The 21,209-nt window shown below is 42.2% G+C and overlaps 1 protein-coding gene and 1 long non-coding RNA gene across 2 annotated transcripts in view; one reads left to right on the forward strand and one right to left on the reverse strand.

The window, feature by feature from the left end:
• Window positions 1-217: 217 nt before the first annotated feature.
• LOC142001286 (uncharacterized) lies at window positions 218-11,907 on the reverse strand. Its single transcript, XR_012642439.1, has 3 exons — window positions 11,335-11,907; window positions 7,941-8,014; window positions 218-511 (listed from the first exon to the last, which is right to left on the reverse strand). It is a non-coding gene; the product is annotated as an uncharacterized LOC142001286 (long non-coding RNA).
• A 172-nt stretch (window positions 11,908-12,079) lies between these two features.
• Window positions 12,080-21,209, forward strand: part of PSMB2 (proteasome 20S subunit beta 2) — a 28,583-nt gene continuing 19,453 nt past the window's right edge. The window contains exons 1-3 of the mRNA XM_074976354.1: window positions 12,080-12,278; window positions 17,009-17,131; window positions 19,734-19,804. Coding sequence (XP_074832455.1) covers window positions 12,188-12,278; window positions 17,009-17,131; window positions 19,734-19,804 — 285 coding nt within the window. The 5' untranslated portion in view covers window positions 12,080-12,187. The remainder of the gene's footprint in view (window positions 12,279-17,008; window positions 17,132-19,733; window positions 19,805-21,209) is intronic.

Consider the following 21,209-nt stretch of genomic DNA (forward strand, 5'->3'; position numbering starts at 1 on the left):
ACGTACTGTAAAAACTGTCAGATAGAATTTGTCTCAAGAAGCAACATTGCTATCTATTCAGGGTCATAATTACAGCCATCTTATGACCTGTGGAGCAGTGCATTTCTCTCAACAAAAAAGGAAACTTAAAATATGTGGTCTGGTCTTCTATGCCGCTTTGGATTAATGGTAAATAGAGTCTAACAAATAATAATCTCTAGCCAAGTATTTATTTTTCTCCTGTGGTTGTTCAGAATCCTTAATGAACTATGCAAAGAAGTGACACAGTGGAAATGAAGGAATATAAAGAACTGCTTTACGTTGATTTGGAGTAATGGTCCATTTCGCTCCATATCCTGTCTCCAAACTGCCTTTCTGAATTTCCTTAGAATTGGCGGTGGCCAGTGACTTTATAATTAGCCAAATAAGTAACTAAGCGAGTAATTAATCCAATAAACATGATGACAATGTGACTGTGCTTTCCCCAATTTTGAAACACAGGAAATGGCAAGAAGACTGGCATTTCAGTGACCTACAGGAATTCAAACAGAAGGAGAGGGTTAGAGAAATTGGAGAGGAAGGTTTGAATTCATGCTGCTGTCCATGAAACATCCAGAGCATTAAAGAAGTCTCTCATTTGTTTTGTTAAAAGCTCATTGATTCTTGATTTCCTGTCTGGTCTGTTCTCAATGGGAAAAAATGTATCAAATAACTTAAAGCAGCTTTTTTTCTCTCTCAAGGCTTGATTTCAAGATTAGCAACCGATTGTGAAATCTGATCCTTACACCAGTCTCCATACACAGACCTCCATAGTTATAGCTCATGCTGCTCAAAATTGGAATTCATTTTTGGACACATTGAACTATTTCTCCTTATGGAGCTGTTGGAGTAGAAGTGTGCTCTGAATTCTATGCAGGCTTCCCAAAATAGAGCAAACAGGAGCACCAAACTGGGGGATGCAACGAAAATGAGTGAAACAAGACAACCCAGATGGTATGCTACAAACAACTTCTTAGAGTGAATGAACACATTGGTGCTCCTTGCCTGGCTCCTACATACATAGCACAAGACTAGGACCAGCATGAAAAAAGTTCTCCCAGAGAAGGTCTCTTGAGCGTGTAGTAGAAAAGTGTACAGTGGTGATGTGACAAAATCCCAGATTAGAACATCCCAAACCTCTGGGAAAGTCTGAATCCAGATGCAAACGTTACAGCTCTCCCCAGTCTATATAATGAACCAAATCAAAGCTCCGAACCCCAACATTTCCCCAACCCTCATTTGCAGCTTCCTCCCTTTCAAGGCTGCCTTGCACTTTTGAGTGTAGGGATTCCTTAATCACATAAAATGTCACTGACATTGCTGATGCAATGCACCATGTAAATATAAAATAATATTACTGTGGGATGCTATAGTAGTGATTTAATATTGCTGTAATTTTACTAAATTGTGTCAACAGAGATTATACTAAAGCAAAGTTCTTTCTTGTCCAACACCAGTGGATTATCTGCAGCAGCCATTCAAAATACTATAACATAGAACCTAGGCTGTGTTCCCTTTAATCTTTTCCATCCACATGTGGAATAAATTTTACGTGCAATGAAACATGTGAATGTGCACCACCAGTAGAAACAAAAAACATAGCTATGAGTGCTCTGCTGATTATATGGGCAGCATCTGATTCCCCACTCCTGGCATACAGGGAACACTGAATCTGGGGGTGAAATTTGGGTCTCACTGAAGTCAATGAGACTTTCGCCACTGACTTTAACAGTCCTAAAATACCACCCCAGGTGCCTCTCACTTAAATTCTCTCTCTTAGCATAATTGCTTCTAATGTCCCAAAGTACAAAGAAGCATACAAGGGCAGCACCAAACTCTCAGTTTTCTTTCTAAGGCACATGCTGTCAATTTACTATATGTTTGCACAGTGCCTAGCAAAATGGGGCCCTGATCCTTAATTAGGCCCTCTAGACATTCCCTGGAATGTAAGTAATAACAGCATCACAAGCTAATGAGCTGCTTTATGTGGTGCTTTCAGATGTCTGGGGCAAGGACACCATTTCACAGGGAGGAGGGGAGAAGCTGTGCATATCGGGATGCAGCTTGCTCTTCTTCCCATTCCCCTGATGGTCAGAGAGGGAGTGGAAAGTACACAGACTGTGAATTACTTCTCTGCCCCCTCCTCTCACCAGCCAGGAGTGAGAGGCATGCACACACGCCATGTACTTTCCCCTCGCTCCCTGACAGCCAGGGGAATGGGAAGAAGAGCGAGCGAGTGGCATTCCAGTAAACATGGTTCCTCCCCCTCTACACTCCCAAATGGAGCCCTTGGTCTGGGGCCTGAAAGGTGCTATGCAAAAGCATGTTTAAATCTATCTGCTCTCTGCATCATGAGCTGGACATCCTATTACTCTCCCTAATGTTTGTGCTCTTTTGAGCTGTCACACAGCAAGAAGGGAATACAGCATATCTTGCTCTGCTACTGGGATGGCTTTTAAACTAACCCTGTACAGTAGTACTGACATTTCCCATGTTCCAGTGATCAGTTGTTAGATTAAGTACAAATGACACTCATGCTGCTGTTTTGTTGCACTTAACGTCCCCTTGTCAAGACAGGCTGAACAATGAGCTGCCTTGAGTGAGAACAAGAGGGCCAAGGCCCCAGCTGGTCTCTAAATGATTCTCACCTGTGAGATCAATCCACTGGACACCGGACGCATGTGCTAATCAGCTCCATTGACACTACAGACAGCAGGTTACAATCCATTTTCACCTGCAAACTCCAATCGATTCTCCATTCTGGCCATCTCAGGTGGGGAGTAAACACTCTTCAAATGACTGGAGATCAGGAAACAGTTATAGCTCCAAGTAGAGGAGCCAGTTAACCCATTGTATGCCAGTCAGTGGTAGCCCTGGGTGCTCAGCACCAACGTTACCCCTATTTTTTTTCCATCCATTGGTGGAATAAATTTTGTCATGTGCATCTAGCCATGAGCAGATGTGTACCACCAGTAGAAACACATGCTGTTGGCTATGGGGGCTCTGCTAATCAGCTAGATGGCACCTGAATATCTTTAGGGTGGCTGCCCAAGTGCTCAGCTTATGGGGAGCACAACTCAGCACCTTGCATTATCAGAGCAAGCAGCTCCAATTTAACTTTTCCTTCCATTTCAGTGTGAGGGTGAACCCTTAGCAAGGAGCTTTACTGTCACTATATGGGGAACGCATATTCTTTCCATTCACGCATCTGACAAAGTGGGTCTTTGCCCATGAAAGCTGATGTGCCAAAATATCCGTTAGTCTACATGGTGCCACAGGACTTCTTGTTATTCTTTCCATATTGACAATAATCCCCATTGCTTTGGGATGCATGGGAGATTCTTCCATATTCATACAACTCCCGATGCAAAGCTGCCTGTGTGCATGAAAGCCAGCACTGCAGTGAGCTGCCTTTCATCTTGCTAATAGTTCACTCTGCATCCCAGGAGAACGGAACTCATGATTTAAATATAAACTGACAAAAACCCCTTCACCTCCGTAGTGTTTAACACCCATCTGTCAAAACAAACAACACAAGAAACAAATACTCAGCAATGGAAACCTTGCCAGTTGAAACCTTGACAAGTGCAGCTCACCACAGGTGAGCAAGACTCAAGAGAGCTTGGCAAAATCAGGTTGTATGCACGACAATGGGATCCCAGCATCCTAGCCTGGGTGGAGGAGGAGCACCTTGAGATTTCTTGCTGCAGGAATCCCTTCCCATTGGATTAGAGAAAGCTCCCATTTTAATTTTATTTTTACTTAAGCCTACAGAAAGGTGGCAAGATGAGGAAGTGAGGCTGAAAGCTGCATCTGTGGAACTCAGCCTGATGGGTTAAATAAGAAGAAAGAATCAACTTCTTAGCTTCATAAAATATCATGCATGTGTTACATGATGGGAAGATAGCTTGGTCCCACAGCTCAAGCTGGGACCTATGAATCTGGGCTCTATTCCTAGCTCTGCCCCTAAATTACTGTGTCATCTCCTGTAACCCACTTCCTCTGTCTTTATTTCACCCATTTGTAACTTGGGGACAACAAACGTTCTCTATGTCTGGGAAGGGTTTTAGAATCCTCATTAGAAAATGTGGTATACATGCCAAGATCTGTGATAATTATAAAACAATCTCCACAAATGCAATGCTGAAACATACAGTGGTGAGGGGCAGCATCCTAATACAAACATGAATGAAATCATCTAGAAAATAAACACTCTACTCTTTGTACTTTGCACTTCCAAAATGTTCCTTGCTCAGTGGTCCTATAGTATTTCATAATCAAGGAAGAAAACACAGAGCCCTGCTGGGAGGTAGGTAAGAAAGCCCCAGTTACTGCTGAATACATTGAAGCACAGCTAGATTAGTTGACAGCGCAGGGCCACGTGGTGTATCAGTGACAAATCAGGAATTCAGCCTAGGCTTCCTTACTCCCAGTCCCTTGCTCTAGCCTACAGCTAACACTGTTACTAACTCTGCACTGCCTCTGACAAACTAATGTACTTTTTGGTGAGTTTTTGATCCAACTCAAGAGCAGAAAGGCCAGTGTTCCCAGTAAGCTGGGTACTTATGCAGCCACTCAGTAGAGATTCAAAAGCTGCCCAGCTGATTAGCAGAGCGCCCACAGCTAGGTTTCAATGGGTGGTGCCTCGGTGCACATAAAGTGGTACCTCAGTGCACATAAAAAATTATTCCACACAGTTGGAAAAGATTAGAGGGAATATTGGTAAATGCCTGAATTCTGTCCCTAGTTTTAATGTAGACTGGCTGTGTGACTGGCTGTGTGACTGGGACCCCAGTCTTTAAATACGCTTCTGGAAACCACCCCCCCACTCATGCATCTGAAAGCTTATGCTCCAAAATACCTGTTAGTCTATAAGGTGCCACAGGACTTCTTGTTGTTCTCTGTGTGACCTTGAGTGACTCACCCCTGCTCTGAGACTCAGTTTCCCCATCTACAAAAACTGATCATGTCTGTATTGCATGACTACGCACATGATACTGGCCATCCTGGGAAGTAGGGAGGTAGTAGGTTCTGTGTAAAATATGGGAAGGATCCATGATCTACAAATGTAAAAAGTGCTATACAAGTATTCAGCATATTATTACAACCACACACCCTGATGTGCACTAGTGTTCTCAGATATCTTCCAGGATAGCTAGACACTTGACAGACAGACACTATGGGAAAGACTGCAACTGTAAGCAAAACCATAACAACTGTAACCTTGGGTGGACAACTTCAGAAGAGACAAAAAAAAAGAGCTGCTGAAGGTTTAAAAAAACAGTGTCTGACTCCACAAACACCATTGTTTTCTGATTGCTGGTGGAATGACTTGTCCTCATTTGGCTCACGGCTGGGGCAATCAGCATCTAGAGGACAGATTTTGATCCCAACTCTTTCTCCTACCAATGCCATCTTAAATTAGAAAATATGGGGTCTTGCCTTTGTGTGTGGAAGAGAACAAAAGGGCATTCTCTGGGCCAAATCCTTAGCTGGTGTAAATCAGCACTGCTCTGCTGGACCCTTCCTCCCATAAAAAGAGAGTATGGACTGGTGTTATGTATTCTTCTTACCAACATTTAATGGTTTAAATCTTCTCCAGTACAGTCAAATACCTTGTCCACCTTGGTATAGAAAACAACACTGCAGTTTTTCATCCTAGCCTATCTTTCTACACACATTTCACCCATATGCTGGTTCATTATTGTAAAGCTCCTTGTCAATATTGTTATAGGGTTACCCTGGAGGCATGGGCTTGGTTTGTAATTGCAGGATAGCTCATAAACCCAAGCTTGTTTGTTATCATGCAATTACTTGTTAGTGCTAGATACACACACTGCTTTGTTGAGTCATTCATGAGCACCAAGTCTGTCACACGCGTTTTTTTAAATTTTTGGATTCCTTGTAAGTCCAAAGCCACATGCAGTGCTTCTTATTGTTGCTAGTCCTGCACTTTGGGAAGAGCCAGTTAAATTGCCGGCTCTGCCATAGACTGCCTGTGGAACCAAGGGGGCAAGTCACTTAATCCCTTTGGGCTTGTCTACACTTGCCCCCAACTTCGAAGGGGGCATGGTAATCAGGGTGATGGGAGTTTACTAACGAAGCACTGCGGTGAATATGCAGCACTTCATTAGGCTAATCTTCCCCACGGCAACTCTGAAGTGTCAAACTTCGAAGTGCCGGCCTGTGTGTAGCTGCGGGCATTTCGAAGTGCCCGCGCTATTTTGAAGTGCCTTTATTCCCCAAGAAGCTCAGATTCTACAGCAGTGGAAAGCCATGTAAGTACCTAATATACCTAAATAGATAGCTGCTTATAAATTTGGGGCTATTTAAAACAGCCCCTAAAATAAAGTTTAAAGAACCACAGATATTTGGCTTAAAAATAAAGTAAAATTTGGAAACAAGTATAAGGAAAACATCCAGCCATTCAAATTTTAAATCACACAGTGGCTCTGGTAGTGTCCATTTAATTACAGGATGTCTCCATTTTCTGATTATCCTTGGAACAGATGCAGTCTTTATTATACCAGTATAATTGTTTCTGTAATGCCTTAGCTCCAGAAAGGGAGGTAGGTATTTGGTATATGTGTGTGTGCTTCCTAAACAGGAAAATTCAATCTGTCAAGAAAATTCAATAACAATCTCAACATTTAATTGCACCCAAGGGCACAACAAAAATCAACAAGGATGGTAGCTGTAGATTTTTTGTTAACCTTCCCTTTTAAAAACCCTAAACCTGCTAAGTTAAACCGGCTGCCTGTGTGGATATGTGTGCAATATGTATTGAGACTTACATGGAAAAAATGTGTTTAAAACTTCAAATTGGCTCCACACAAGAAAACATACTTAAAAACTGGCACAGAGCTTTGCCATTGTTAGGTGAAAGAAAACATCCTGGTTTGATTTATATATGCAGCACTCAATTTAACAAGTGTAGCTATGGGCAACTGGAAAACAGTCAAAATGCTGAATTTGCTGCTTACTCTCATTTATACAGTTTCCTAAAGACAATTTGCTGCTGCTTTTTGGCAGGGTTGGATTTTTTTTAACCCACAAGTACAATGTCCAAGTCTCATAGCTGAATGGCGACTGTGTCAGCATAGCTATAGTCAGGTATATGTCATGCAGCACAGCACCCAATCTTTTATTTCAAGGGGCAATTTTTCTTGTGCTGACTGGTGATAGTTCCTTTCAAGTGTCACTGGGTCTTTTTGCTAGTGGACTGCTAGTCTTTATAGAACCACTCTCAGGCTATGTCTATACCTACTGGAAGAGTGACACGCTGGCAGTCAATGTTTCAGGTTTTGATTTAGTGTGCCTAGTGGGGCTTGCTAAATCGAATGATCATGGCTCCATTGTCAACCCCAGTACGCCTCAAAAATTGTGAGGAATAAGGGAAGTTGATGGTGTTTCCCCCGTCTATCTCCCACTGTGTGGACTGCAGCAAAAATCGATTTTAGAGACCCTGACTCGTAGCTGGAGTTGCACATCTAAAATCAATTTTATCTCCTAATGTAGACCTAGCCTTAGTGAGCGTACCACAGCCAGGTCTACCTTAGGAGGCAAAGTCAAACTCAGTTATACAACTCCAGCTATGTGCAGCATCCCTGCTGTGGGGGGTCAACAGCAGAAACTCTCCCACTGACATCACGTACTCCTGGAACCATGGTGAAATACCAGGTTGATGGGAGCATGAGCAGTGGTTGATTTAATACATTCCTACTAGACCCACTAACTCAATCTCTGCAGCATTGATCTATTCGTAAGTGCCCTAGACAAGGTCCCAACTATGGTGGAGTCCAATCAATAAACCAAGTGCTAGCAGAGGTCATTCTACATGTCAAATCAGTGTCTGCTTTTCAGTGGTCAGGCAATTAGAACAAGTGTTTTTGTTGTTAATTAGTTATATTTTACTGTAGTACCTGGAATCTCCCAATTCCTGGGGGCTGACATCTAGAGTTCAGGAGCTTACTTCCATCGGTTCTGGTTTCTAACTCTGCAGGGTAAAAAAAGTTTTGATGAACAACCAGATGGGTCAAAATTTAGGGCCTGCTTCAGTTCCCATTCAGTTCAACAGGAATGTTATCATTGACTTAAAGGACAGCAGCATCAGACCATTATTATATGGACTGCAATATGGGCTGACCTCAAAGTTACGTGATGGGTGGTTACTGTGGCTAGACGGGGATCCTAGCTGAATGTCTGAATATAGACTTTCAGTTGCTAGCATCTCATCCGCTACTCTCACTAACTATGCTGACAGTCACAAAGACATGTACAGACACCTGTGGATCAGCTCCTGAGTACAGTTGGCACTGCTGGCTATTTCAGACACAAAGTTGGACAATGGATACATCTAGTTTCAGTTCCACAGCAAAATCAGAAACAAGAGGAATTAAATGATTTTCTATTTCATTCACAAGGCCCTGCTCCTGACACAAAACCATTTCCTTCCATACCACCCTCAGAAACCTTTGCACTGCTTAGAATTTTAGTGTGCCTGGGGGGAGGGCCTGAACTCAAAGACAGGAAAAGAGATTCGGGAGATACTGAGGCAAATTTACTCTACAGGCATTTAGACACACTCATCAATGTATCACACAGAACACATGTTGATCAACACGTCCACTAAAGAGGTCATTGGCCAAAATCTCTTTGCCCTACAGGAAGCTGGGCACCTGTTCAGCTATGGCTGCACTACACAGCTTTTAGCAACAAGGCTGTATCAACACAGCCCTGTCACTAAAAGTCTGGCAGTGGAGCTGCTGTTTGTCAGCTCTTTCACTGACAAAATACTTCTACCTTTTACAAGTGGCATTCACTTTGCAAGAGCCAGGGGTTACTGGTGAGGGGGGACATGGAGGGCCACTGTCCACATGACTTCCCTGCCCAGGGAAGGACCAGGACAACTCCCTGGCCTTCATCCTTTCCCCTTCACTGGGGAACTAGCAGGCGGGGAGGTGGGGGAGACAGTGCCAGCAGCAGGCTATGTTGCATTGCTTTGCTTTCTCCCAGTGAGCACTGGGGAGGTCCTGCCCCTCCCCAAAGCAATGTGCAGGGAGAGCAGAGCAAGTTGGGGCCACGTTGCTCTGTTTTCCCCATCATTGCTGCAGAGAGTGGGGTGGCTCGACCCTTGCTGCTAGTGATAGAACACATACCTCCCTGCTAGTTCCCCCCTAGATGCCCAAGAGGTTTAGCCGCAATGGCTGCTGACTGGTCCCTTGTCACTCCCACTCATGGTGTTGGGGGGCATGTGCCCTCTGTGCCCCACGTGTCATCCAGGGCTGACGCACTGTTCACACTTGCACTTTTTATGGCAAAACTTTTGTCTTTTGTGGGAGGTATATGTGGGGGCGGGGGGCAGGGTTATTACCTCTGCATGACAAAAGTTTTGTCACTTACTTTCTGTTGTTGACATATCCTTATTTAACATCCTCCCATTCCACTCATTGGGGTGAAAAGTTTGATTAATGAGGAAAGAGAGTCTTGTGACTTTAAGACTGGGACTCAAGAGATCTGAGCTTGATTCTTGGTTCTGCCACAGATTTCTCAGGTAAGTGACTTATTTCCTGTGTCAGTTACCTATCTGTAAAAGAGGTGTAATTTTGCTCATTTTGACTTGTGTCTAGACTGTAAACTCTTCGGGTGTGTTTACACTTGCATTCCTCTTTTGAAAGAGGTATGCAAATGAGGTACATTGAAAATGCAAATGAGGTACATGTTTGCATATTTGACATCTCATTTGCATATTCATATTTCAAAAGAGCTGCTTTTGAAAGAAGAAAACCAGTGTAGATGCTCCTCTTCTGAATGTAAACCCCATCTTTGAAAGAATCCTTCTTCCCTTAAGGATGGAAGGATTTTTTCGAAGATGGGGGTTTACATTCGAAAGAGGAGCATCTACACTCGTTTTCTTCTTTCAAAAGAAGGTCTTCTGAAACAAGAATATGCAAATGAGATGTAAAATATGCAAATATACACTTCATTTGCATTTTGTATTTACCTCATTTGCATACCTCTTTCAAAAGAGGAATGCAAGTGTAGACACACCCTTTGTGAAAGGGAGACTCTCTCATTATGTATATATACCACACTTAGCATGGTGGAGACTTAAGCTACCTCATGGGTACAAATAATAGCAGAAGAGGTTAAAAAAATGGAATTTTCATGAAAAATGGTGGTAGGGGAAGTTGGCTTTTCTTCCCCCAACCAGTTCTAAGTTGTGTGTATATGTAACATATTTCATTTAAGTAAAGATTTGCACCATTATTATGGAAAAAGCTTCCCTGACCCAGCCTCTTCTGTAATTGGGGTCACCATCACTAATTTTCTTGCAGGATTATCTTAACAAAGTACTGACAAAATAATTCTATCTCCTGCCTGCAAATCCTGCTGAGCTGACAGTTAGAGAAGCTGGGGGCTATCCTGTCTGACACATCACTGCAAAAATTGTTTGCTAAGTTTTAATTGCAGTCTTTGTTACTTGGGATAATGTAGAAGACAAACGGAAGATTTACTCAGATCCCATTTTTTTGCTGTTTTTTTTTCTTTTGATTTGTAATCATTGTGCATTTGATCTAGACTCACCATGGGAACTAGTAGGAACCTCACAGGATAGTTTTGTAGCTATTGGAAAATCACTACACCTCAGGGTGCCACAGATTTGGCCACTTCAGGAACTCACACTTGAGGATAGCATGAGAAGACGGATGCACACCTGAATGCACAATGTTTACAGTGGCTTGGAAGTAGTGTCTAACTTTAGTGTCGTCACCAAATTAGTTTGATGGTGGAAAAGATTCATAGAATTATAGGCCTGGAAGGGACTTTGAGAGTTCATGTGGTTCAGTGCCCTGAACTCACAGCGGGACTAAGTATTTTGCAGTTTGGATTGGCTATTTCTCTTCGGGCTGTGATTGTTGAATACTCTCCTGGCCTACAGAGTACTCCTGATTGATATAAAACCACTACAGGAAATGTATCATTCGGTAAGTTCATGGAATATAGGTCCATCAATGGCTATTAACCAAGATGGTCAAGGACACAAACACATGCTCTGGATGTCCCTGAACCCCAACTTCCAGAAAATGGAACTGGGCATAGGGCATGAATCACTCAAATAAATTCCCTCTTTTGTACATTCCTTATGAAAGACCTGCCACTGGCCATAACTGAAAAGATACTGAGCAAAACAGACCTTTAATCTGACCCAGTCTGCCCATTTTTATGTTCTTATTGTTAACTCAACAACAGGTTTTTCTAGTGCCTGACCGTGATGAATGTAAAAAGATGGTGATGATGCACAAATGCACTGACCTGCTCCTTACGGTGGATGATTAGGTTCAGATGTGTGATGGGCAGAGGGGTATGGCAATGCATAAAGGCAGAGATGCTTTCAATATGGTGAAGCCATTTCTAACCCTGCAACAAAGAGGCCTGCCCCCTGAAGGAAGTACCTTCTGCTACCTGCTCCTCCTGACCTGGCACCAGCCCAGCCGGGGGCCTGGTGCCCAGGAGTGAATGGAGGCCCGAGGGAGCAAAGAAGGGCCAGGCAGCTAACATTCCCCAGCCAACCTGCACCTGAGCTCACACAGCACAGGGGACTCGGCAGCACTTGGGAGGCGCGCTGCCCCCCTTATGCACCCACCAAGAGTTTAACTGCTAAATGGGGTGCCCCCAGGTGCTCCCTCTGTGACTCTCCTACCGCCCTCCCCCAACGCACCCCGTCAAACGCTGCAAGGCAGGGTGGGGGAGGGGCACAACAGCCCCCGCCCCCCGCAGGCTTTGGGGAACCAAGGGGCCCAGCGGGAAGAGCACCAGGACCCTTTCCCCGGAGGGGAGGGGAGGGGAGGGGAGGGGAGGGGCAGGACGGAGCGGGAAGAAAGCCAAGGCCGCAGGGGCGAAGGCGGAAGAAGACGAGCCGGCTCCAGGACCTGAGCAAAGGGCGGAGGTCAGAGGTGGCCAGTTGGAGCGCCCGAGGTCCCATGACACCCCCCCCCGCCCCAAGCTCCGCCGACGCGCTCTCGCGAGAACCTGCCATTGCGTCATCGCCGTGCGCCGGTCCGGGCGGCCTCGCTGTGTCACGTCGCGCCGCGCCGCGCAGAGGGAGGGAAGCTGCCGCCGGCCCCGGCCTGAGAGGAAGAGCGCGCGCGCCCGGCTCGGCTCGGCCATGGAGTACCTGATCGGCATCCAGGGTCCCGACTACATCCTGGTGGCCTCCGACACGGTGGCGGCCTCTAGCATCGTCCAGATGAAGCACGGTGAGAGGCGGCGCGGGGCCGGGCGGTGCGAAGGTCACGGCTCTGCCTGGTGGCGGGGCAGTTACTGGGGGAGGGGGGCTCTAGGGGGTGGGGTAGTTACAGGGGGAGGGAGGTTCTGGGGGGCGGGGCAGTTACTGGGGGAGGCATCTGAGCGGGATGAGGGGGCTTTGTGAAGGGATAGTCGGTCAGCAGGAGTGGAATCAGAGGGCACTTGCTGGGGGGTGGGATGAGGCAGGTGGGTGGTGGGGCAGTTGCTCGGGGAGCGGGGTGGAACCGCTGCCCCTGAGTCAGAGCCCAGGGGTCTGGTACCTGCGTGCAGCTCTCTGGGCGATCCCTGCCCATGGGTTATGGCTTTCCTTGTGCGCCTGCTGCTGTGTCACTATTTGCTGTTTGTGAACTTTGGACCTGGGAAATGGTTTAAAAACCTAAAGGAACTTGTTTTGTCTTCTACAAAACAAGGTATTAAACAAGGTATGTGGTGGTGTGTTGTGAAACCACCCAGAGGGGTCCTGATGAGAATCAGGGTCCCATTATGCTGCATGCGGTGCAGACACCAGGGAAAGTGTGGTCCATGCTCCTAAGAGCAACTTGTGCAGTGCTGACTTCCTGTTGGAAGGATATTTTTGCTACGTAGCAACCATGGCAGCGAAAAATTTTCAAAAAGCAATTTATCTCCCAGTCTCTCTGCTGTGACTTTAGATTTTTTTTATTCTGTACTACTCCTACAGTGAATTCATGAACTAGTTATCTCAGGGTCTTTAAATGTGATCCTAGAGATCCAGAGCAAAAAAGCAGTCGTAGCACTTTAAAGATTAATAAAATAACTTACTAGGTGGTGAGTTTTTGTGGGACAGACCCACTTCTTAAGATCTGGAAATTCTGAGACCTAGGTTAGGGCTCACTTGTGTTTGGCCCTATACACATTTGTAAAAGAAAAGATTATCTCAGGCTCATAGAGTATTTAAATATGAGAGTCAAGTGGTGGAGGAAAAGCAGCAGCAGGTAGGTCAAGGTGTCAGTGAAATTATGATTAGTTGTAGTTTAGTACACCCCCTTTTTAGCCATTGGTGAGCGTCACATGGACATCACTGCAAAGAGGTGAGTTTAAGAAGAGATTTTTATGGCCCTCCTCCCTTCCAAGAGGAGCAGCATAGCAAAAATAAGAGTACTTGAGGCCTGTTCCGTAATTGAATCATATGAGCATTGGTAAAGTTTAGATGTTAGTTTTTGGAAGATGCAAGAACCAAGTTGTCAACTTATTTGTGTCTTCAAACAGAAAAAATCTTCACAACTGCTCACATATCAAAAAGCAGTGAGACCAAAAGAATTAATTTGTCTCAGATTGGGTGCATGTAACCACTGCAGATGTAAATATATTGCTCGCAACTTCAGCTGATCTTCAGGTTTTATAAAGCACCCATGTGGTCTTTTCGATTGGATTGTTTTTATTAGTTTAAAAATGTTGCTGGAATGCTGAGTCACCTAAATAGTGCTTACCCAAAATGTGTACCTTCTTTTACTTATCTGTTGGAGAATAGTACAGATACTAGTTGTTCACGGGCATTACTTCCTTTTGAACCCTTATCCTGTGGAAGTTTATTGTCTGCACTTGAAAATTTTACAAAATATTTCCACTGGAAGTTTTAACAGTTTCATTTGAATCAGTGGGAACCAAGGCTTCCATGACTAGACCTGTTTCTACTACAGGTTGAACCTCTATAATCTAGAACACTCTTGTAACATCCATAATCCAGCATGATTTTAGTTAGCTGGATGACAATTTATCATGGATGTGACCAAGTTTCCCATGCTCCCATAATAATATTGTTTACAGCCACCAGTCCTGGCTCTCAGTGTTGTGTGCTGTTATTTAGCTCTAATTTATCTCTAAATGTCTTCTAAGAGCCCAGTGCACAGTGAAAGTGTTCATAATGCCGTTAGACAGCATTGACCTCCCACGCACTGGCAAATTCTCCTACCCAGTACTGGTCAGGTCCCGAGGGTGCTGGATTAGAGACATTCAACTTGTATTCCTTTTTAATAGCATGAAGTAGAGCAAGTCTAGTCAAAGGGGAAGAAAACATGAATCCAAGTATGTCTAGAGTAGGATTCCCATTGTACAATTGAACTGATATGACACCTGATGTTGGGGATGCCTCAAAATTACCCATTGTAGACCAGGTTTTCAGGGCTTGATCCAGCAACCAGTGGGATTGCTGTCTCAAGCTCTCACAAGCAAAGCTGCACACGTTTGTGGAACTGACAGTAAAGTAAAACAAGTGCTGTCAGCTATTCATATACAACATATTTATTTCATCTTAAAAAGTTACTAGATCTGTGTTGTCAGCTACCAGCATTGAGGAAATAGTGAGTCAGGCCCCCCAAAACTTGATGTTCACATTTCAGCATTTATGTTAACACGGTTCCTTTTTCAAGTGTGTTTTTTTCAACCAGGAGTGTTACACTTCCTTTCTTTATGTGAGAATATTTTTTGTTGTTTAATTACATGAATACAGAAGCGTGGGCTTTAAAAATAAGTAAATCAAACACCATCTCTTCTCCTTGAGCATTGGGAGTATTTCAGTAAAATTGTAGAAATTGATTTGGAAGTGTAGCCGATTTGGCCACCTTACCTTACTTAATGTCTGCAAAAATGAACAGAGGTGGTGACATTGTTTCATGATTAGGACACAAAGTTAAGGCATAATCACTGTACGAAATAGCAGTTTTTACTCTAAATTACCAAGTACAGTCAACTTTTTTAAAAGTTTGTTTTGTAAACTACTACTGTTTAAATCCTGTGGGGCATTTGCTTATTTTTTTTTTCAGGCAAACATAGTTACATACAGAATTTATTAACCTTATTTTGAAAAACAGTAAGCTATAGGTAATATTTATATAAAATATTAAAAATATATACATTGGTTTTGTTTTCTCAAATTGTAAATGGATTTTGGAGAAAGATAAATCTCAATAGCAATCCCTGAACACTCAGTAGCAACTTTTAAAATATTTAACGACTGCATAATACTCTCCAAATCCTATTAAAGGATTGTGACATTTCGGAAGCTTTCAAACATGTCTTCCAGGGAAGATTATTCAGCTGTATTTAGTAAATTGAAAGTGAAAGTGAGATTCAGCTGTGGGGATTTAGACTGTTGTTCTGTCGACCTAGTCTGAATATGAAGATGCAATTTTCCTTGGGCACTAACAACTGCTTGAATGTTTTATCCAATTTACCTAGTTAAAGCAGACTGGTGGTTAGATAAGAAAGCTCTACATTTCTGCTGCTTAGTATTAGAAGTAGTACAAAATTGCGTTCCTATAGTTTTGTTGTCATAGCCAAGATTTGAAAAACACCTCAAAATTACATTTTTTATTTCAAGGGAAGAATTCTGGTTTACAGTTAATTTTTTTTAAAATTTGTAATGGGTTATTTTTGCAATTTGTAATCAATATTTATCATTTTTTCCTATTACTAATGTTCTAAGTTCGGATTTCAGTCATGACATTAATTACCACTATATTATAATAGAATTGCTTTTACTTGTCAAGTATTGTCTATCTAACTTACTCCCTACTGAAACAGCTATTAGTTGGTCAGTATATCCTAGGAAAAGGAGCTACTTTTGTGCACTTTGATCCAACATTTTTCATAATTTCTCTTTGTTTAATGCGTTCACATGTTTTAGTTCTACTCAGAATTATGCTTGGCCTACCACACCTTACATATTTTACTAGCAAATAAGGAATAGACTAAGGGTGCTAATACTTAATTTTTAAAAAATGTGTTATTCTGACTTTGTGCACTTTTAATCAACTTTGTTACAAAAATACCATTTTGCAGTTCTGCAGCATCTTGCCTCCTGAAGAATATCAGAGCACTTCAGAAATTAGCTCCAGATTCTGTTTTTGAATCTGCACACGTGGACTCTTTTGTGTTGAGTGGCAATGTCTCCATAGCTATGTCTACGCTAGAGAGTATTGCTGACAAAACACATGGAGCGTCCGCACTAAAAATGCATTCTGTCGACAGTAATTTGACAGAATGCAGTACTTTTGTTGACAGACTTCTACCTCTCTCCCATGAGGCAGAACACCTTTCTTGACAGAATCTGTTGACAAAGAAGCTGTGTGGATGCTCCAGGGGCCCTCTGTTGTCGGACAGGGATTCCGGTTCACCGGGCAGCCTTGTCTGCTGTGCTTCTGGTTGGCCATTCTGTCGAAAAAGTAGCCAGGCAGTCCAGCTGCTCTCCGTCGACAGAGGGGATCACCTTTTCTATCTGCTTTCGTGTGTGGCTGCAATCCATTGACAGTTTTGTTGAAACGTATCTTCCGACACTACCATCTCTTGACAGATCACTGTTGTGTAGACATAACCCATGCATGCTCCATGCAGGGGCTCTCTGCATGGATCCACTTGCACAAATGGGACCATACATTGATTCACAGAGTAGATGAAGGTCACTACATTACACATTGAAATGCAGTCATCTTTCTGAAATGTGACAGCAGCTATTTAATGGCCCATAGGAACATTGCAACAGATTTAGTTATGAGACTGAGGTGCTGAACATTGTAATTTAGTTGGGACACTTTGATTAACATAAATGAGTGGTGAAAACCTTCAACTTGGCACTTATTAAATAGATTGTGAAGCTGCTGTGCTATTGGTAAAATAGTATATTGTTGCTGATAACTGCAGTGTATGTTCTTGTCTCGGTACCTAGACCATGATAAGATGTTTAAAATGAGTGAGAAGATCTTGCTGCTGTGTGTGGGGGAAGCTGGAGACACTGTGCAGTTTGCAGAGTACATTCAGAAAAATGTTCAGCTCTACAAAATGAGAAATGGTAAGTATAAACCCAGAACCCCAAACAGCTCCTTACTAGGTTTGTTTTAAAGTCTAATAAGAACAAGAAGTCATGTTTTACAGTTGTATGAATGTGAGCAGATACACCTGCATTTTGTTATGGGGAGGCTCAGTTTCCTCGTGCTGAGAGTTTAAAGGACAGCTGAAAATGTGTTGTGTTCATTTTGATTAAATGTATTTGTGAGTAATACATTGCAGCTAACAGACCATGCCAGTTTTTGTGGGTAACAGTCACAATTAACTACTATAACCTTCTAAAAAAAATCTTTCATGTTGCTGTGTGAAGAACTGGCACAAAACAGGAGAAACTAATAAACACATTCACTACAAGGGAAACAGTAAAACTTATAGAAAAAGTGCTGTGAAACGTACTTTTTTTAGTTTAAGTAATTTTTAGGAATTCTACAATGCAGTTCAAAAATATTCAGACATAAGGGTTAATGTTAAAGTTGACCCTTTAAAGAGAATAGTAGATTATTTCAGGTTGGTGTTTGAGGGCGTTACTACACTTCATTTTCTTGGTCTGTCTGGTTTGTGGGTTTCTATATTTTAGGAGCTTAGGTGTCTGCACTTGCAGTAGATCCACAGAACTATCATTCATGGGTGCTTAAATCACCCTGGCTGCCTCCCTAACGACAAAAGTTTTGCCAGTGGCAAGTGTGAATGCTACATTGTCGGCAGGAATGCTCTCCCTACAGACGAAGCAGAAGCCATAAATGAGCGCCAGAGATATTTTGTTAGCAAAAGCACTGACAAATAGCATTTGCACACACTGACTTTTAGGGACAGGGCTGTGCCTGCACAGCCTTTTTGCTAAAAGCTATGTAGTTTACACCTATCCTATCATAAAGAGGGCAGGTGAGGTAAGTTAGGGACTTGACTAGTTCACATTGAGTCCACCCAAGTTTATACATTCATAAAATATTAATTCTTACTGAATATATATGAAATTCTGGTTTTTTTTAGTAATTCATTTTTTTAATCAGATTTTTTTTTAAAAAAAATTCCCTTCCTGATCAGCAGTAGGCTCCACTATAACTACACACCAGAATTGGCACATTCCTCTGTATGAAACAGAGCATAGCCTAGTTATTTGCAAGGAGGGAGGGGGTTGCACAGGAAAATAGGGTTCTGAATGTCTATTGCAAGTTCTGGTGTGAATTAATTTTTGTGCAAATCATATGGCCCCTCTGCCTCAATTTCTCCATCTGCAAAAGGAGAAGAGAATGCTTCATTCAAGCGAGTATGCAGCTAGTTTGCAGAGCATCTCTGAGATCACCTAGTAAAATATGCTGTATGTAATTCATTATGAAATCTTTACTCCTGCCTTGCGAGCACTTATCACCTCCTGTGACATGTTCATATCTCTAATCAGATTTGTTCTGACTAGATACTGAGGTCAAAAAGATCAAACAATTTGGCCTTATTTTCTTTTGGCTTTCTGAATTTCTAGTGACTGCAAATGTGTGAACTCTTAATTAAAGTAATCTAATAATAATAATACATGTACTCAGTATATAGATGAGGTGTAATTGAATTGTGAAAGGTATTTGTGTTGTGTATTTTGGTGTAATTCACTGTTTAACTCTATGAAGCAGTAGACTGAGCACATTTTGTCATCTCATTTTAAAAAAAAGCAGATTGCTAGTGAAAACTTATATTTTAGGGCAGGTTAAAAGTTCTGATGATGGCAGGATTTCGTGTAATAACTTGCTCTACTCTTCCTAGCATTACACTTTTGATCAGGTGTCTCGGATTATTTATAGATGCCATTAGTCTTTTCTTTCTTCATTGTCACAGGTGGTAGAACCTTTAACCTTTTTTTACTGAGTCTGTTTTCTATACATAATCTAAAATGGAATTACATGTCTAAAGGATTGGTTTTACCAAAAAAAAAAAAAAAATCCACCTCCATTTCAGAGTTATGTCCTATCTTGGAAGCTTCCTAGCCAGGCAAGAGCCTTCTCTTCTGCAGTCCAGTCGTTTGAGGGCCTGGGTCAGCTGTGGCTGGCCTGGGTCAGATGACTTGGGCTGCAGGTCTAAAAATTGAGGGGGTCCCAGAGCTCAGGCTTCAGCTTTAGTCTAAACATCTACAGTGCAATTTTATAGCCTCACAGCAACAGTCAGCTGACCTGAGTCTACTGGGAATGTTTAATTGATATATAGGCATATCCTGTGATTTAGAAAAATGCAGGAACTTTCCATCTGTCTTCAAATCATGAGTGAAAAACATCTTCTCTAGTCCTCTTTACATTTGTCTTATTTAACTTCATGCCATTTTTGGGATATAGTTTGTGTGAAAAAAATATTCAGATTACAGAGGTGTAATTTTCTTAGTGCTGTTGATATCGCTCACTGTGATTATTCCCAGTTAACATTGGGAAAATATGGACAGAGGTAAAAAGACCATAATAAATAACTTTTCAGAATCAGAATAGGAACATGGGATTCCACTCAATCATGTTCCCTTTTTGTTTTCTTACGAAATAAAATCATTGGGGAGGAGGGGCAGGCAGTGGGCCAGTTAGCATGGTGTATTTGCACTCCATCTTCCTCATAAATGCATTTGTTTCTTATATCAGGGTATGAATTGTCTCCTACTGCAGCAGCAAACTTTACACGCAGAAACTTGGCCGACTACCTACGCAGTCGGGTAAGTAATAGCTGAGGCATACTAGCAATGACTGGAGTTAACAAAGGCTTTATGATAAAGTCAGTCAGTGTGTTTGCTCTTTTCCCTCCCTGCTACCCTTCCTTCTGCCACGTTTTTTTTTCCTCCGCAATATTTTTGTTTAATTTTTTTCCCTCAGGCTCACAATTTAAACTTGTGCTTACACATGACTGAGTGCTCCAGGGCAGAAAACAAAATAAAAATGAAAGTAACGTGACTGGCTAAGGTTTTTCTTGTTTCTTCTGAAACAAGCAAATGAGTGTAGTTGGAGTTAGTGAATCCACAGGCTGCCCACAGTGAGCAGTGTGGCATTGAGTCTCTTCAGAACAATCAGGTATTGTTGCTGCGGATGGGGTGGGGAGATCTTTCCCTTTTGTATCTGTTCTATTGTTCATTTTATAATTCTGTACCCTCATCTTACACTTCAAACATAAATCATACAAGGCATCTAAAAAACTGCTGCTATTCTGAGATACGTCTTAAGGTCCAGCCTTGTCTTTCCTATACCTTAATTATGCTACCATACTGTGTTTTGCCTAAAATAATTTTCAGTGGTATGATTAAAGAACTACTGTACAACAGTAGTGCCTCCTGTTGTCCATCTTTGTCTGCTTGTGTTAGTTGTTTCTCTTTTTAACAAAACCCTATTGTTTTGAGGACTCTGGAAACGTTTGGCAAATCAAGGTTCTCCTGCATAGTTGCAACAATATTGTGCTCAGATTTAAAGAGGGGAAATTGACAGCTGTTCCATTGTCTGTAAAATGTTATCTCAAAGGAATTTTACTTTATTTTTATAATAGGTTTGCTTGTATTTCCAGGTTAAGGACACTGAAAACTTCAAATATCCAGATATATCTTTCCCCAAATGGCTATTCAAAGTTAGCCCTGCTACTGTTCATTTTGATGAGCTATAATCTATATATTTCCAAATGGGAAATGGATAGAAGCAATATAAAACAGAAGTTTTTACCTGTGATAAACTAAGATTCTCTTTTAAACATGATCTGATGGTCATGAAAGTGTGTTCCAGAATCCAGTGTCTTGGTGAAGACCAAATGTCTGCTAACTACCCAATATGAATTACTGGGAGATAACTTTCACTTGCAAAGGGAAGAGCTGTGTAATCAAGAGATCTCTTCCTTCTTCAACTATAGGCTTTTCCTCACCAAAACAGTCTGTTTTAAAGGAAATGGTAAGCGATGATTTGCCTTCGTCTTGATAAAGTGGCTATCACCTCACTAATCAGAAACTACTACAACTACAGTGTTAATATTCCTGCTTTGGGCCCAATAAACATTTTGTCATAAACACCAGACAGCTAAGTGAATTAAGCCCCTTTAAAATTGAGATAAGACTGTCACTTCTCATGCAAATGCATTGAATCCGT

The sequence above is a fragment of the Carettochelys insculpta genome, chromosome 24 (assembly GCF_033958435.1).
Source record: "Carettochelys insculpta isolate YL-2023 chromosome 24, ASM3395843v1, whole genome shotgun sequence".
In the NCBI taxonomy this organism is placed as follows: domain Eukaryota; kingdom Metazoa; phylum Chordata; order Testudines; family Carettochelyidae; genus Carettochelys; species Carettochelys insculpta.